At 41.6% G+C, this 18,887-nt stretch overlaps 1 protein-coding gene across 4 annotated transcripts in view; it reads right to left on the minus strand.

Annotated features, from left to right (window-relative positions):
- Nucleotides 1-18,887, minus strand: part of PLCH1 (phospholipase C eta 1) — a 215,964-nt gene that overhangs the window by 66,612 nt on the left and 130,465 nt on the right. For all 4 annotated transcript variants that reach the window (XM_090053310.1, XM_090053309.1, XM_090053306.1 and 1 more), the window contains 2 exons: nucleotides 11,680-11,773; nucleotides 7,563-7,766 (listed from right to left, as the gene is read on the minus strand). In XM_090053310.1, the coding sequence (XP_089909436.1) occupies nucleotides 7,563-7,766; nucleotides 11,680-11,773 (298 nt within the window). The remainder of the gene's footprint in view (nucleotides 1-7,562; nucleotides 7,767-11,679; nucleotides 11,774-18,887) is intronic.

Consider the following 18,887-nt stretch of genomic DNA (forward strand, 5'->3'; position numbering starts at 1 on the left):
TGGCGAGAGCAGTTTGTGTGGTTGCAGAGCAAAAGTGAAAGTAAAACCTGCATTCATCTCACAGGGAGGAGAGCAAGGAGCAAGCTCAGCCTCCTAGCTGTTGTTACTCAGTTAGTTACGACAAGGAGGGCGTGGCTACAGGAGATATTTACTGTGCAGTAAACATCTCAGCATCTACACATGGACCTTATTAGGCTGGAGTCAGCTAATTTACTTGTAAATATAAGTACTATCCTGCTGGCTGGGGCACAATGGTAGTTCAGCACAGGGGCTGCCTGCCTGCTAGCCCCACTCTGAAGCTCCTTTGTGCCCCAGCCCAAGATCCTGTCAGCTGGGGATGCTCCACCCCAGCTCCTTGTGCTGTGCATGAATAAACTTATAGTTCCAAAGTAAATGGCTCCTTGGTGCACATCCAAACAGCGCACCTGGGAGCAATTAACTCCAGAGCAATGAACTCTGCAGTTTATTCACATGCTATAATTGCACGTGTCGACTTGTTTACAAAGAACTTTTTTTCTTCATTCTGCCTTTCAAAAATGGTACATATTTTAGTTTGTGGCACATTATATTCCAAGAAAATATGGTTTATTAGTGTGAGTGAATGGTCAAGGCTCCAAGAAAGATAAATTATTCAGTGAACCAAATTTTCCTCTTAATTCAGTGCTCCTTGGAACATAGGCAAAGGCATTCAGGAAAGAAAAAAACTATACATCTGCAACATAGTCATACAAATAGAAACCATAATTACTTGATGACACAAAGCACCAGCTATCATTGCTGGCAGAGATACATGCTTAAGTAGTGGCTGCCTGGGAAGGCAGAAGGAAAGGCCACCCTCCTTACCCATCTTCACATCACCTGTAATAAGGGGTATTCACATTATGATTATGTACAAATATTATAAGAACTGCATCTGAGCATGCTTTCCACCAAAACTATTAAACTCATTGGGCTAGATCCTATGCCACCTGTTAGATACATAAGTGTGATCCTATTCTACCCTGCTTAAGTCCATAAAAAAAATTACGTATCTACTTTTGAATCATATCATCATCTCAGCCATAAAACTAAATCACAAAAAGCAGAAGGTTTTGTGTTAACTTTTTGTGTTAACTGTTTTTCAGGACCTCTAACAGAGAGGAATAGGATCACACTGATGTGCGTATGTCCACTTCAGGATCTAATAGTAAGAACAGGTTTCTACATAATGCTTCTATATAAATATAAGTTTCTGCTTTAATGCCTTCTTCCCCACCACCCAGGTCTGTACACCTTCAGTAGAAAAATATTACGACAAACAGAAAAAAAGGGGCATCCTTCAGAGATAGCATTCTTCCTGGGAGGGTTTAACATTTCTCCTGCTTCTATAGGAGTTCTTCCTCTTAAATTGAGTATAAAGATTTGCTATAGCCTCAGTGACTATTCCCAGTGTGGAGTTATCCACTGCAGCGGTCAAGATTGATTTATTTTTGTGCGTTGTTGTACATTTGCTTGAGGATTTCCTTGCTGCTCAAGATACTTAACCATGTGGGCCTATGGTCTAACCCATTACAGTGAATCTCATGTTTTCCCAGTGTTTTTTCTTAACACATTCTAGTCTACCTGAATTAGCATTCACGGGGTGCATCTACACATGTGTTTTACTGCAGAGTTAACTACTTAGCTCTATAGTAAAGTGTCACCGTCTACATGTGTGCTGGTATTAGGGAGCAGTAAATTAATTAATTCTGCCGTAAGTAATTCACAGCAGAGTAATTTACTGCACAGAAATGCATGTGTGGACAATGACCACGACTGCAGCATTTTGAGCTTGGGCAAAGCAGGCCCAGGGGTTCAACCACATGGCTCCACCATTTCAGCACTCTCATGCCCCAGCCAGCCGCAAGGCCAGCACCAGAGCCTGGGGCTGACTCCCTGAGCCTGTTGCCAAGATGGGACTGCTCTGTCCTGGCTCAAACTGTGGTGGTCCTGGGTACACACGAAGACACTGCACCTGGGAGCAGCTAACTCTGGCATGACCTGCACCACAGTTTACTCAGCCACAGTAAGAGTCTGTATAGATGCACTCACTGGGTGCGTCTACACGAGCATTAATATGTTTTTTGTAATGTGCATTAAATTTAGTACTTTCCATGTGCAGTACCAAATAACTGTGCATTAGGGTGCCCTAATGCTCCATACCAAAACTGCACGTTTTTAAAGTGACACCTAATGTGCCTATTTTACTGCTCATTAGCATAACTGCAGTTTTTTACATGATGCTTTAATGTGCAGTAAAATAGAGGCCTATTTTAAAATAGTAGTACTATTTTACTGTGCATTAGGAAAAGCACATTAATACACATGTAGACAAACCCAGTGGGGAGTAAATCTTAACGCTGAGTTGCTAGAATGAGATTATGACAGACATATAGGAAGTAATCCTGGTATAACTACACTAGCTTCAATGTCACTAACTTCAAGTTTGACTTCAAACTCTGCAGATTTAGCACTAGAGATGTTTCCTGTACATAAGATGATAGTCTAACATGAATATGAAATTGATTGGAACACTCAATAGTATCCTATAACAAGCTAAAAGGAATGAACTGAAAAATAAGCCCATGGAGACATCCATGTTTACTAAATAGTGATAACCTTTCCAACTGGAAAGCCAGGTATAACAAAGTATTAATGCAGTTATTGGCAAATGGATTTAAGAGTTAAAAAAGGAGGTTACAAGTTCATTTTGTGTTTTCCCACAGTAGGTTCTGTTCATGTTAACAAAGGGAATAGTTATTAATGAAACAGAAAACAATGTTTTGTTACAGTGAAGTAACAATTACTAAACATGAGCAAGTATAATCAGTGTGTTCCCGATAAAAAATACCCAGCAGAAAAAGCTCAAACAACCTTTACGTCTAAAGCTATGCTCTGCTTTTTTAGCAGGCTGCATCAGTGCAGGTCTTTAATGACACCCTCTTTGACATAAAGCATCCCATAAATCTGTGATAACTGATGTCTGGCTCCATAGGCAAGTCCATGGTTTTGTAAAGGAAGCTGTGGGAGTAGTGACCAGAAGTGCAGAGATGGATTCACCCCCCAGTCCCAGCTTCCCCCCAGCCTGCCCATGTGGAAACAGCAATTAGGCACTTTTTTTTTTGAAGTCCTCAAATCACGTAAGAATCTTCCCTTCCCCTCTTCTCTGCCCTGCCTCCTTTCCCCACTTCTCCCCTTCCATTCCTTTTTGCCCTGCCTGCCACTTCCAATGTTGGTGCTATTTCTGGCTGCCCCCAGGGTAAGCTCCAGAGCTGCTCCTGACCCATTCCAGCTGGGCTGTATGAGGAGCCAGGCTCAGCTGAGGAAAACAGCAGTGGCAAGCAGGTTGTCCATCCCTCAGTCTGCCCCTGGACTATTGAGGAGCACCCAGAGGATCAGGCAGGGAGGAGGAACCCACATGCTGCTGCCACAGCAAGAGCACCTCTGAGCTCTCCCACCCTTGGGACAACTGGAGACATTGGGGACAGTGGCAACAGTGGGTTGGGGTGAGGGAAGGATGAGAGGAGGGGACATGCCATCTCCCCTGACTTGCGCACTTAAAATACCCACTTATTGTTCCCCTGGCCTTGACCAAAATGCAGGATACAACTGCGCCACTAGACCCGCTCTAGATTTCCCCTTGCCTGGTTCCACTGAACTAGCTTCAAGAACCCGTATTTTTGTCACTCCTTGTTCCTCTATATTTATTCTTGTTTTTACTGTTCTTTGCAGCTCTCAGCAAAATAAAGAAAATGTTCTTCTTTTAAGAAAATGAGTATATTTAGTCAGTAGATTTCTAAAGCTCTCAACACTTCTAGGTTCAAAATTCTCCTATGTCAAGTTTATATGATAACAATTGGAAGATGTTACCCATCAGATACAAATGCAGTTTCAAAGTTAGGTAGAAGTAGCTTCCAATTCTTGCCACTACATTCCACAGAAAGACTATCCTGCCTTTGTTATCAAAGAACAAGAAACCTGTAACACGATAACTTCTCCATTCCTTAATACATAAATGTGGCTTAATAAATACCTTACCAGAGAAAGGATTTGTTGTTCTTAGTGCTACAGGACTCTGAAAAATTAGTGGTGCGTTGACTCACTACTGCCTCTGGTCCTGTCAATCTCTTACGTGTATATGCTCCAACTCTCACCACTTCATCTGAATCAAAGGACTGCTTCTACAATCAGCTCAGTGCCTTAATCAGTAATATTTCACCTAACGAAAAAATCCTCCTGCTTGGACACTTCAAAGCAACAGTTGGCACTGAACATGCTGCCTGGCCTCACTATTTGGGTGCCAATGGTGTTAGCAAAATGAGTGAAAGTGGACCTTAGCTTATTGCATGAACATAGCTTGAGCAATGTATAACAAATCCCCTTTTTCACATGAATCCTCCACACAAAGCATCTCGTAGCATCAACTTAGTCTGATTATCACTCCCTTACAAGACTTGTGCTATAATCATCATGTGATCCAGAGTTCTGACTGTGATACTGATCATTCATGGGTACGCACTAACCTTAGGTTGCATCCCAAGAAATTGTACAAGACCAAGAAACTCTCCTTACTATGAATAAATGCCACGTGGCTGAAAGCTGAAGGCACATTGTCTCAATTCATCAAGACTCTCTCTGGAACTGTATTATCTCTGAAGCCATGTAATACACTACTGAGGGGAAATGGATTCTTCTCAAAGGAGCCATCTATCAAACTGCCTTGGATTCTTGTGCTGGCTTCCATCACAGCTCAAACTATTGATTCGATGAGAACTCATCTGAAATAATCCCACTCATAGAAGAGAAACAGTCAGCTCTCCTTAAATATAAGTGCAACCCTAGCCACTCTAACTTGCAGGTGCTTTGAGAGATCTGGTAAAAGGTAAAACGTACAGTGAGATGGCATGCAAATAATTATTGGCTACACCTGTGTGAAAGTATCCAAAAACCTGCTAACCAAGGTGACATGCAAGCAGTGTATGGGGGAATCAGAAAAGCTCCTGGTCCTGTTCTGAGGGAGAACGCTCCTGTAAAATCTTCCACAGGCAAAGTCATCAATTACCGTAATAAGCAGATGGATCAATGAGTTGAACATTACTCAGAGCTATACTCTCATGAAAATGTGGTCCATGACTCTATTCTTGAGGCATTTGAAGTCCTTTCAACCCTGACTATACTTGATCATGAACCTACTGTAGACAAAGCAGAAAAAACCACTGATCAGCTTCCTTGTGGCAAAGCCCCAGGTGCCGATTACATATCAGCTGAAGTTACTAAGTGTGGGAAATCCATCCTCCTCTCCCATCTGTACAAATGAATATGTATGTGTTGGAGCAAATGTGTAGTTCCTCAAGACACAAAAGATGCAAGCACAGTCACTCTGTACAAAAACAAAGATGATATGAGTGACTGCAATAACTATTGTGGTATATCCTTACTTCAGGTCATTGGGAAGCTGTTCACCAAAGCCATCCAGATAAGGCTACAGACTCTTCTGGACAGAGTATACCCTGAGTCTCAATGTGGTTTCATATCTGGTTGGTCCACAACCGATATGATATTTTCCTTGAGACAGCTACAAGAAAAGTGCCATACGCAAAGGAAATCTCTGTACGTAGCATTTGTTGATCTCACCAACGCTTTGGATCTTGTCAACAGAAATGGTTTGTTCTGAATCCTGAAGAAGATTGGCTTGCCTCCTAAGCTTCTATGTTGGTATGCAAGGAATGGTGCAGGTTGATGGAATCGAAATCAAGAGTGGTGTAGACCAAGGCTGGGTCTTAGTTCCAACACTTTTCTTTGCTTTTCTACTTAAATATGCATTCAGTAACTCTTCAGAAGGAGTATACCTTTGGACCAGATCCGATGGGAAACTCTTTAACCTTTTTCATCTCAAAGCAAAAATGAAAACCCAAGAAGTTCTTGTCTGTGAAATGCTCTTTGCAGATGACACAATAATTGTTAGTCATTCAGAAGCAGAACTACAAAGTCTCATGGATTGCTTTTCTCAAGCTTATGACATTTTTGGTCTGACCATAAGCCTAAAGAAGAAAGTAGTTATGGGTCAACAAGTTGACTGCCCTCCTGAAGTTAAAATAAATTATAAAAGCCTGGAAGCAATTGAAACATTCACTTACTTGGGGTCCATCATCTTGCAAAACCTTGGCTTGGAAGCTGAAATTAACACTTACATCAGAAAGGCAAGCAACTCAATAGCTAAACTTCAAAAGAGAGTTTGAAAAAACAGAGTGCTCACTCTGTCAATTAAGATGTCCATCTGTAGTGCTTGAATACTTAGCTCTATATTGTATGGCAGTGAAACGTGGACTCCTTATGCCAAGGAAGAAAGAAAACTAACCAGTTTCCATCTTCAATGTCTCTGCCATATCCTGGGCATATGACATGACAAAATTTCCAACTTGACTGATCTGGAACAGGCCAAGATACCCATTATGTTCATGCTCCTGAGACAGCGATGCCTCTGTTAGTTAGGTCATATGAATCATATGAGCAATGGATGAATGAATCCCCAATAACATACTCTACAGTAAACCATCAACTTGGATGGCCCAAACTCCATTTCCTTGATGTCTGCAAGAAAAACCTTCACAAGCTGCACATCAGTGGCCAACACTGGGAATGAATCGCCTTGGACTGTTGTGAGTGGAAAGCTGCTGTGAAGCAGGGCCTAAGTCGCTTCAAGATGGAGAGGGTCAATGATGAGATAAAGAAGAGGCATCAGAGGCAGGCAAGACAAGATGGTACTTGGCATGCCACTGCAAGCTCAACTAAGTTTGTATGTGCATACACACATACTAGATGAACAAATATGTGAAAGAAACGCAGTCTTTGATGCTCACAATGACAACGTATTTTCACAAATACACAGATTGATTTCTTCTGAGCCCACTAAAGTGAGTAGCAGTTTTGCCTTTGATTTCGGAAAAGCATAATCAGATCCATAGCGTGTAAAATGGAATCAGAAAAGAAAAATGTTTTTGCTAAGCCATCGTGACATTGTTGATCTCCAACAATTCACTATTACAGCTTCTTCTCTAGAATGCTGATAGCATCTTAAAAATGCTACAGACCTCTTCAATGCTTTTTTGGGGCTGGGAGCAAAAACACAGGATGCATTCCAGAAAACCTTAGCACACACAGAGGCACAATGAGCAGATACAGATGAACTTATGATTCCTATGATATAGTGATTGGTTATTAATTAGTAAACTCCTGAGGACAAATCCTGGTGGCAATAAAATCAAAGGGAATTCTGCCATTGGCTTCAGTGCCAATGGAGGTGTATGTTATATAGCCTATATAACAGACCTAGCAGGAGAAGCCACCAGCGCCTACGCTGTGTGAGTCTGTCTGAGAGGCACACCTCAGTGAACAGATTATCAGCTAATCTTGCTAGCACATAAAGTTTATCCATGATATCAAGAGAATGAAGAACAAAGGGACTCAGTCTGCACATACAGTGTCAAACACAGAAGAAATGTCTGTTGGACGTAGACAGATGTAACAAACAACACTGACAGTACCTTCAATGCATCGACAGCCATCCTGCAGCACCCGGGCATACATCTCCACTTTGGACTGGGACAAAAGTTGGTCTCCTGTTAGGTATGTGTTGTGAGATGAAGCAATGTAGTAATTACAAAGTGGTTGATCCATATCCTGGTGAACTTCACAATGTAGTGGGTTAAATATGTCACAAGCAGGACTGCGCATGAAATTGGTGAAACCTTTGAACAAAAAATAAACAGTTCTTCAGACTGCAGTGCACTTTAACAGGAAACCCTACTAGAAGGACTAACCCCTAACAGTTAATTCTCCCCCTTCAGTATATCAGCATTAAGCCACACTAAACCTGTTGGATCATGCAAGATGAATCCACTGTCCTGGCTAACACTCCTTTGAGTGTATATATGACTTTCTAAAGCAGTGGTATTCAATTTATCCAGCCTTGTGGGCCCAATCCCTGGTGCAGGGCTAGTCCAAAGACCTGTTCCCATGCATGGGGTCAGTCAGCAGGCCTGAGGTGATATGGAGTCAACACACGGGATTGGTTTGTGGGTGGAACCCTGTGTGCCAGCCTGGCTTCACATGCTGGATCCAGCTGCAGAGCATCCCCACGCGCTGGCCTGGCCCTGCATGCTGGCACATGGAGCCATGTTATCTGGCCATGTCATGGATACAGAAATGATGTGGTGGGGGAGCAGTGGCTGTGTTAACTACTGCAGCTCTGGGCTCTGCTGTGGTAATTAATGCTACCACTGCTCATCTGCTGTCAAATTCCTGGACATGTGGGGAGTCCTGCAAATCAAAAGAAATAGCTGACTGCATGTAAGTTGTTACCTACAAAACCTCATGCCTCTCTGAACTAGTTAGCCTCTAAGGTAGGGTCATTCTGCTCTATTTTCTGCCTATCATCAGACTAACATGCCTAACCTCCTCTGTCATAACTCTTTATAGCAGGCTGAAGGCTTGCAGCCTAGAGCAATTAGCTAGCTGGTAACAGGCCACCCACCTAAGAGACCACAGCTGGCTCAGTCAATCAGTAAATGAGGTGAATTTGACTGGCTGCTCTGGAAAAAAAGGGGGACAGGAACAAAAGTGAAAGAGAGGATCTGGAGGGGGAATTGTTTTGGTAGAGAAGCAGGTCTCTCCAAGGAAGAATGGAGAATACAGGGTGAGAACTAACCCATGTTTGTGGATGTTCACTGTGGACCGTGTACATTTTCTGTTGTGCTCCGGAGTGCACATTAACCCAGGGCTGAAGCTTATATTTGACTGTTTATATTTTCTACTGAACTCTGTGGCACAGAAGAACCCAGGGCATTATCACTAGTGGTGTGAAGCCCAGAGAAAGATTATAGCTGGGACCATATTACAGGAGTTAGTTCAAGGACTGATTTGAGTCTGGTGGAGTCTGAGGCTAGCCAGGTGGACCGCTACACTCCTGTTGAAGGCCATGGTAGTTTGAACCACTAATAGCAGAGAAGAATAGGCTTCCACTGCCTTCTGTATGCAATACACAGTTACTTCAGAACAATACGGCAAAAACTAAAAATAAAACACATCATAACACATTGACAAATCCATGCCTTCTAAAACCAGGAAGTTTTACACATCATTGGCTTAGAGATGCTTAAGGGGCATATTAACAAAGAACAGCAAAGACTAAAGATTGGATTCAAGTATAAAATATATAAGCTTAAATAATGAATAACAGGAATATGGAAAGGCTAATAAAAAAACACAAATCTGCAATCCCATTTCCCAGCCTATTTTCAGATTGTACATTTCCTTCAGGCCCTTAAGGGGTATACAATAGAAATTTGTGTGTAAAAACTCTAAAACCCTGGAGAGTTTCTTTCTGTCAGATCTGATGCACAGACTTAGGCAAGTATACCCATGCTGTCTCTTGCAGTTCAGTCAGCAAAATCATTCCACTAACAAACAGCAGAATAGGTCACCATCTCCTTTAGAATGTACCAAGCTTCCTTTTTCAAATTATCGGATGACATTACGAAGGACACCTCTGCAAACAATTTGGATGAGACACTGCCCTTAAAATTGGGTCCCTGCCTCCAAATCCTAGCATAGAGGTGGCAGTATCTCTATGTTTGCATGTGGTAGGAGAAATATTAGTTGCCGCTACGGCGTTATCCCTCTTTCACTCAGATGCTGCTGAATGTTCTGGCAGGTGTAAGACCCATTTGGAGGAGTGGGGGATGGCTTAGGTGAATTAAAGGGAGGGATCTTTTAGATGCACAATTCCTGACAGCCTCATTTCAGGGGTATACAAAATCTCACTGCTGACCCAGTGTACATTACAGAAAAAAATTATGTAGTTTGGGGCAATATTAACTGTTTACATCATCACTGAAATCCGTCTTAAAGTGAGATTTAGGAACAGCAGACAGAGAAATCCCCTGTAGTTGCAAGAACTTGAGGAAGGGATACAAAGGCATAGAACCGGCAAAAGGCTAGTCCTGGCACCCCACAGATCCCCAGGACTTTGTACTGGTAAGACTTCCCCTGTGGGAACCCTCACCCATGGTAGAGCCTTAGAATTGTTCCAGTAGCTAGCAACAACAAGGAAGCTACCCAAATCCAACCCTGGCATAAGTGGAGACAAATACTACTAAAATTAATGAGAGGTCTGACCGTTTATGCCAAGCACAAATTTGGCTCCTGGGTCTCCACCTTGCCATTGACTCTGACTTCATGACACCTGATGAGGAATGTCTTTCACTCAAAAGCTCGTCTAATTTTATCCAAATGACATAATTGGTCTAATAAAACATTGCCCTAAGAAATCCTTGCTTCTCACATAACTTCTGGACCATCAGGGCTACAACATTGCTTGTATACTCATTTACGTTATTCATTTTAAAATTCTCTGATTTGCTATTTGATACTGAAGCAATCAAAAATAACTGAAGTTAGACTGGGAATAAGTCTCCAGGGGAGTCACCAAACAAAAGCCCTACTTAGGCAATTTTTTCAGTTTGGGAAGCAGTGTGCATACTGTAAGCACAGTATGTCCTGATACAAAGCTCCCTGGTGCCATATTTTGATTCAGTCATACCCTGGAATGACTGCAGTGTAGATTTAGTGCCCACCTCTCCCCCTTGGTATTGATCTACACCAGTAAAAATGAAATAAGAATCAGGGACAGCGCATTTAATAAATACCTGCCTCCAGAACATGGAATTTAAAATGTTTTGAAGTGTCTCAGTAAGCTATTCAGACCCTCAACATAATTAAAATGACAGGAGAGAGTAATGAAACCTAATGGGAATAGAAATGTTTTCAGGCATGTTTAAAATGTAACGGCATATTTTTTTTCCTAATTCTGGCCGAAGTAAATTAACTCCAGGCCACACAAATGTTGTGGCAGAAACATAAACCCAGGTCTCTGGCTTGCTATTGTTGTGCTGTTACAGGAAAATGATTCTTTTCTCTACAGCATCCAACAAGGAAGTTAATCTGATTCATTAAAATTATCTTCTAGGCATGTTAACAAACCACAGAACTTCATTTATTTCAGTCTAATTTATGAAAGCATCCAAATTTGAATTTGGTATTAAGCTGGTTTCAGAATTAATACACCGTCTTCAGCCTCATGTTTGTGAATGAAAGAAATCAGTACTAAAGTTCATAAGAAACCCAGAGACCTAATTCTGTTCTATGTCTAATGTAAATAAATATAAATCAAGGAACTGTCAGGTAGTATATATGGATTTATACAAATGTAATTGATAGCAGAATTTCCAATTTTTTCAGCAAAAACAGGATACAGTATATAAAGCACAGTTAATATTTGTGCTTTAAAACTAAGTGATTAGTAAGAAGCATTTATACAAGTTTTATGGAATTTTAGGACAGAGGGGTTGTGAATACGACTTGTTATTATAGAATAGTATCTGGTGATACAGTATTAGTCTAGTACTTCAGCCTGTCTGTAGTCTCTTTTCCCCCTAACTTATTAAAATACATCACACATTACTGGTAGGTATCTTTTATGTCAGTCCTCTATTGTAGTCATAAATCATCAGAAGCTACATCAAATAAAATGCTATAGAACTTTTCTAGTGTCCTACAACAGGGAAAGCAACACAAATATATGAAGAATCACAAAGACTTTACCTTCTATCCCCAAAACATTTTGCTCCTTGTTTTCTTCTGAAACTTCAAACTTCCTTATGATGTCAAGGCAATAATCTGTTGTCACATTATTCATCTGCACAAAAATGACAGCATTGGTGTACATATTTTTTCTAGTATGTGACCAACATGTCAAAATATACTTCAGGCCCCTGTATCTGGTTGAAAGTCTTGTGATCAAATACTGAGTTCAGTCAGCCATGAATAAGACTGTCAGCAACACTATTCTAAAATGACCTTTCAAAATTTGGATCTTTTTTAACTCTCCACAAGTTGCATGCTTTGTATCTTTTAACTTTAAGAATGAACACAGTAAGAATAAGAACTCGAAAATTATATTGGTTGGTCTGAAGAGCTGAAAATTACCTGAAAGACAGTCATCAATAACAGTTCAAGTTTTAAAAGCATATTACTAAGCACAAATAATGGATTGAATCTGGTATTCTTTCAAATAATTTACAAAAGAAAGGGATCCATAGAACCTGATTTTCTTCTCACATTTGTGTTCCATGGCTGTGACTCCATTGCTGTCATCAGTTACTCATGATATATAAGAGATAAGACAGAAGAACCAAATGCAGAGGTGAAATATTGACTCCACTAAAGTCAACAGGAGTCATGACACTGATTTTATTTTAGCTAGGATTGAAATCAATGACACAACTCCCACTGATTTGAATAGGGCCAGGATTTCAACTCAAATATCTATGTATTCAGCAAAGTTAATAAGAATAAATAGTTTTTATACTCCTACTGCAAATTGAACAGAACTAAAGCAAAAAAAAGTTCTAGTTAGGCACATTTTTCACCAAAAATGTCAAAGGCTTTATGGCAATAAAGATGGCATTAATAATATTTACATCTCATTTTTACTATAAAGTTCCTCGTTCTTCACCGAAGTCAGTTTAAACACAGGATTTATACATAGCTGCAAATTAAGAAATAAATCAAACTTGAAGCAAAGGAATCCGGAAGATTTATGTTCTAATTCTCAAATTATACATAGTTCATATTAAATATGATTGCTCCAGGCAGCGGCAGCAGTACAGATTATTCAGCATCGTGCATTCTGCTATGCTTACTGTTCAGACTCTAAGAAATACTCCCTAGGTGACTTATAGTTTTCCTTTTCACTGACTTGAGGCTTTTATTTTTTTTTTAGCTGACATGCCCATTTCCATAAACTTCACTCTTTGTATGGCCTGATCATCTCCACTTTTTCTAGAGTTTATCAAGGCTACACTTTAATTGTCATCTCTGTGGAGACCCTTTGAAGAAGCTTGATCCCCTATAGCTGAGTGTTTTGGTAAGAACTTGATAGTGTTGTGTGATGATGAGAAACTTCCTGGAAGACAGTGAATGCACTCACTCCAACTGAACATATCTCAAGTAGCATTAGCAACTCAAGGCTAGGGCCAGACATTAAAAATCCTTAGCCTGAATTGATTCAATCTTTGTCTGTTAGTCTAACCTGGCAGGCTAAATCACTTTATACTTGTACAGACATCTCAGACATGCAGGCACATGCCTGCAGTGGCTCAGGCTAGAAGCCGGGGGTTGCTAGAGCAGGCCTCCCTTCCCTTGCACAGAACTGAGCTGGGGGCAGGGATCTATTCCCAGGCAGGCAACGCGGTGGCAAGGGCAGGCAGACCCAGCAGCCAGTGAGGGTAGTGGGGAAACTAATTCTCCTCCACGGGGCGCCCCCTGCTGCAGCAGTGATGAGGGAGTGCCTGGCAGACCCCGCTCAGGTCCCTGATGGTAGGATAGAGAGGGGGGAATTAAACCTCTCTCTGGCCAGTTCAGCCCAGACTGACCAGCCCCCCAGCACAGTGTCCCTGCAGCTAAGGGTGCACTATAGCACCCCTTGGCCCCTTGCCTGAGCAACTGTAGGCATGTGCTCACTGTTCTAGTTTCAGAGTTGGTCAGAAGGGACCTGAGCAGATCATTAAATTCGACCCCCTGCCATGGGCAAGAAAGAGTACTGGGGTCAAACGACCCCAGCTAGGTGATATCTAGCCTCCTTTTGAAGACCCCCAGGGTAGGAGCGAGCACACTTCCCTTGGAAGTTGGTTCCAGATCCTAGCCACCCTGACCGTGATGTAGCCCTTCCTGATGTCTAGTCTGAACCTACTCTCAGTCAACTTATGGCCATTATTCCTCATTATTCCTGGTGGTGCTCAGGGGAACAGAGACTCTCCTGTTCCTCACTGGTCCCCCTTGTTAACTTTAGAGATGGCCACCAGGTCCCCTCTCAGCCTTCTTTTGTGGAGGCTGAACAGGTTCAGGTCCTGTAGCCTCCACTCATAGGGCCTGCCCTGCTGCCCCCCGATCATGCAAGTGGCCCTTCTCTGGACCCTCTCAATGCTGTCCACATCCTTCCTGAAGTGCAGCACCCAGAACTGGACACAGTACTCCAACTGCAGCCTGAGCAGTGTCACACAGAGAGGGAGTATAACCTCCTTGGACCTGCTCGTGATGCATCTGTGGATGGATGACAAGGTGCAGCTAGCCTTACTGACCATGTCCTCACATTGGCGCCCCATGTTCATCTTTGAATCAATAACGACTTCAAGTTCCTTTTCTGTCTGTGCTGAAGAGAAGGAAGTTCCCCAGCCTGTAGGTATGCTGCTGGTTCTTCCTCCCCAGGTGCAGTACCTTGCACTTCTGTTCCCATCCTGTTCTCATCCAGCCACCCCTGTAACCTGTCCAGATCTAGTTGTACTCTGTTGCTCCCTTCTATTGTGTCCACTTCTCCCCACACCTTAGTGTCATCCGCAAATTTGAACAAGGTGCTTTTCACCCCCTCTTCCAAGTCACTGATGAAGATGTTGAACAGTGCAGGCCTGAGAACTGAGCCCTGGGGGACCCCACTGCCGACATCCCTCCAGGTCGAAAAAGACCCATCCACCACGACTCTCTGGGTGCAGCCCTCCAGCCAATTTGTGACCCATCTGACTGTGTAGGTATCAATGCCACAGTTGCATAATTTTTTAATGAGAATGGGGTAAGAGACAGTGTTGAAGGCCTTCCTAAAGTACAGAAAGACTATGTCCACTGCAACAACTGCATTCAAGTATTTTGTGACCTGGTAGTAGAAGGCTACCAGGTTGGCTTGACAGGACCTTCCTTAGTCCAGAGAGATTGTTTGTTCTGTTACAAACCAGTTCAGCCTATGCAGGTTAGTCTACCTGCAAAGGTTGAATCAATTCAGGTTCTGGCTTTTTGAATGTCTGTCCCTAGCCCCTATGTCCTTAGACTAAGGTGGCTACAACCAACAACCCTCTATCAGGTTGTTCCCTTCTTTGTTCCCTGGACTTCCCTGTAAAAGCACTCCACTGTGACTGAAAACTGCGTGATGATTCTAAGAGCAGCATGTGTTCTGCTTAGCATTAGGAAACTTCATGCCAGTATTCTTCTGTGACTGGGAAGAGATACCTTCATCACTACCACAATCACTACATCAGGACTTTTGTTCACTGAAAACAATATTGGACTTTTTTACTTCTGACCTCAACACATTGCAGAGAAATTCATATACCATTCACATTTCTATGTCTCAAGAGATATACCACAAGGCTCAGGAGTCTTCACTGCTGTGCAGCTTTCCTAGTTTCTACCCAAGCAAAAGATACATACCAGTTATTTTGCATCGTCTATTGCTTCATGTGGGAAAATAAAGTTAAAGATCTGCAATAAAGACGGGCAGTAAAGTGTTCACATCATGATGTGTCAAAGTAAAGAAAAAAGACATCAAAGCCTAATCTAGGTACTAACCCTAAATGTGCATTGGATGATTTAGGGTGCTGCATGTCATTAGCAATATCCCCATTTGTCATTTCTGTTAGTGCCAATTCAGAAAGCACTTATGCAACCACATTCAGGGAAGTTCTTAAGTACATACTCAAATTCAACTAATTCAATTTAAGTGCTATCCTGAAACTGGATCCTTTTATAAACAAGGAGGTATGTTTGATGATATCCAATCAGGATCAAATCTAACTGTGCTAGGTGCTGTAAAAACTCAGAATAAAAGGCAGTCCCTTGCACTGAACACAGTGCAGTCTTAATAGACAAAATAGACAGCCACAGACAGATGCAACCTAATAGCCAAACAAATTGTATGCAATACATATAGAACTCATTAGTTACATTCCTCTCACCTGCCACTCAGATTTTTTTTTTTTTTTTTTGCCATTTTCCCCAAGCCAACTGCCTACTTTATCATAGAATTCCATTGACAGATCAGGTTCTCATTGATATAAGGGAACTATTATCAGAGATGCTTCAGCCAACCCCAGCTAATCTCCAGAGCACTCTGAAAATGAATGCTGAGACCCAGCAGGTAAAATTATTAGAGACAGATACCAGCTGAAATTCTCACTTTCTCATCCATCAATATCAGTCCTTTGTGAGAGCAAGTAGTGACTGAGAACCTATTAGGTTGCAGCAGAAGATTAAGATTGTCTGACCACGTGATTACAGTTTATTCAGATTCTCTGCACTGAGATGCACTGTACATCATTAACCTGGCTTCAACATTCATATGCATGTTTTTTTCCTTTCTCTTTATTAGTTTTGGGTAAGCATTCAGTATTCTACAAGCAGCACGTACTAAATGTCCTCCCTTAAGTAATTTACTGAGGTGTGTATTACAAGTTATACAGCTAGTTATACAAAATGAACACAATTGGCAAATGTTGATCAAAAAAATTCAAATATTCTCAAAATACAAGCTTATTAGACAGCATTCATTTCAGCTCTATGACCATTATCCTTCTCCTTATTACATGGATTGGCTCATATTCTAAAACATTCTCCTCATCTATTATATATTCTCATCTTTTCTTAACAGATCCTTCTGGTACAGCCCTGTACTCTCCAGTTTGTTAGAGAGAATCCCATGGGAGACAGAGTCAAAGGCTTTACTAAAGTCTAAGTAGATGACATCAACCTCATGTCCCTTGTCCAGATGGTTAGTGACCTGGTCATAGAAGGACACAAGATTCATCAGGCATAACCTGCCCTCATTAAAGTCATGCTGGTTGCTGTTAAACATCCAATCTGTCACCAGCTTGTAACTGATGGCCTCCTTAACCAAATTTTCAAAGATTTTGCCCAGGACCAAGGACAAACTAACTGATCTGGAGTTTGTGAGGTCATCTCTCTTCCCCTTCTTAAAGATGGGCACCACATTGGCCCTCTTCCAGTCATCTGGGACCACTCCCGAGTTCAACAACTATTCAAATAGCTTGGTCAATGGTGCTGCTATGAGTTTACCAGTTCTTTCAGGATTCTTGGGTGCAGGTCATCTGGTCCAGTGGACTTGAAGATGTCCAAGCATTGTAAAAGATCCTTCACCTATTCTGGGCTGATTTCATGTAGGTTGTTACCCCCTGTTCCCTGGGCCTCTGGTCAGATGAACAGCCCCCACTGGGTTTCAGGAATACTGACACAAAGTACGTATTCAGGAGTCCTGCCTTTTCGCATGCATCCACTGTGGGCTGCCTCTGGTATTCAGAAGAGGTCCCACAGTGGAGCCTAATTTTTTATTGCTCTCTATGTTCCTGTTCAAGGACTTTTTGTTGCCCTTTATATCAGTTGCCAGTTTGATCTCCAGGCCTGCCTTAACTTTCTGTACCTTGTATCTGCAGGCCCTGGTGATACGGGTGTATTCCTCCTTTGTTGCTCAGTTGATCCTCCATTGCATATACACTCGTTTCTTTTTCAGTAGCTCCCTAATATCACTTGTGAACCAAGCATGTCTCCTGGCTCTCTTCCCACTTTTTGCCTGTATGGGGATGGCCTGTTTTTGAGCCGTGAGAATGGTCTCCTTAAGACATTGTTCCTACACAACCAAATTGTCCAATGCCAGGTGCAGAGGGCCTCTCCAATGAGCCTCTCGAGCTTGCCTACATTTGCCATCTTGAAATTCAGGACTTCTGTTCTAGTGACTAACTTCCCAGTCTTGTTCTTATCAGGTCATGGTCAGACATACATAAATCATCCAATGCACATTTAGGGTTAGTACCTAGATTAGGCTTTGATGTCTTTTTTCTTTACTTTGACACATCATTTGAGTGTATACTTAAGAACTTCCCTGAATGTGGTTGCATAAGTGCTTTCTGAATTGGCACTAACAGAAATAACAAATGGGGATATTGCTAATGACATGCAGCACCCTAAATCATCCAATGCACATTTAGGGTTAGTACCTAGATTAGGCTTTGATGTCTTTTTTCTTTACTTTGACTCATCATGATGCGAACACTTTACTGCCCATCTTTACTGCAGATCTTTAACTTTATTTTCCCACATGAAGCAATAGATGATGCAAAATAACTGGTATGTATCTTTTGCTTGGGTAGAAACTAGGAAAGACATACTTTGTCTCCCAGAGTACCACCAAACCTCAGGTCGCCTATGATGTCCTCCCCTTTGGTCAGCACTAAGTCCAGAGTAACTTTGCCCCTTGTAGGCCCTTCCACAACCTGTGTCTGTAACAGATCTTGCAGCCTTCTAGGTTATTGTCTTTCTTCTGACACACTGAAGTGCTCTGTATTTCTGCCTCTTCAAAGTCAGGATATCAGTTAAAAATGCTGGGTCTTGTTTTTTTACCTTCCCTTCTTCCATGTGTTCTCCTTTTCAGTTCACAGCATCAGGAACTGTGGTTCAATTAGATTTCACCTAATACACTGTATCTGAGACCAAGAGCTTACTGAGTTCAGTCACCAAATGGTACAAATCCAAAAAAAAAAAAAAAAAGACATATGTTTAACGTATACTGACTAATCCTAGTCCTTGCATTCCTGGAGCCTACAGCAGGTACAGATATTTTAAAACATTCATTCTGTAAAAAAAAAATATTTACTGCTAGTTTCCTATTGTTTCCTGCCACATTATCATTGTTTACTACAGCAATAATTATTGCTACAACATTGTATTGGGTAGAACAAGGCATAAGGGTAAATTCATTTTCTCAAGCAGACTGATGTAGATTACAACTAAAATATGTTGAATTTCACTAAATAATTAATGCAATGTTTTATATAATTATATATGCATGCTCCCAGAGTGTAACTGTTATAAAATTATGTCCTCTTCCTCACAGACCAATTAAAAGGTGCAGGTGCAATAATTCTGCTAACAAGACACCTTGGATCATATTTAGTAAGTTATTTCAAGGAATGTGT

This window comes from Crocodylus siamensis, chromosome 6, assembly GCF_052110815.1.
Source record: "Crocodylus siamensis isolate JL-2025a chromosome 6, ASM5211081v1, whole genome shotgun sequence".
NCBI classification, from domain to species: Eukaryota; Metazoa; Chordata; order Crocodylia; family Crocodylidae; genus Crocodylus; species Crocodylus siamensis.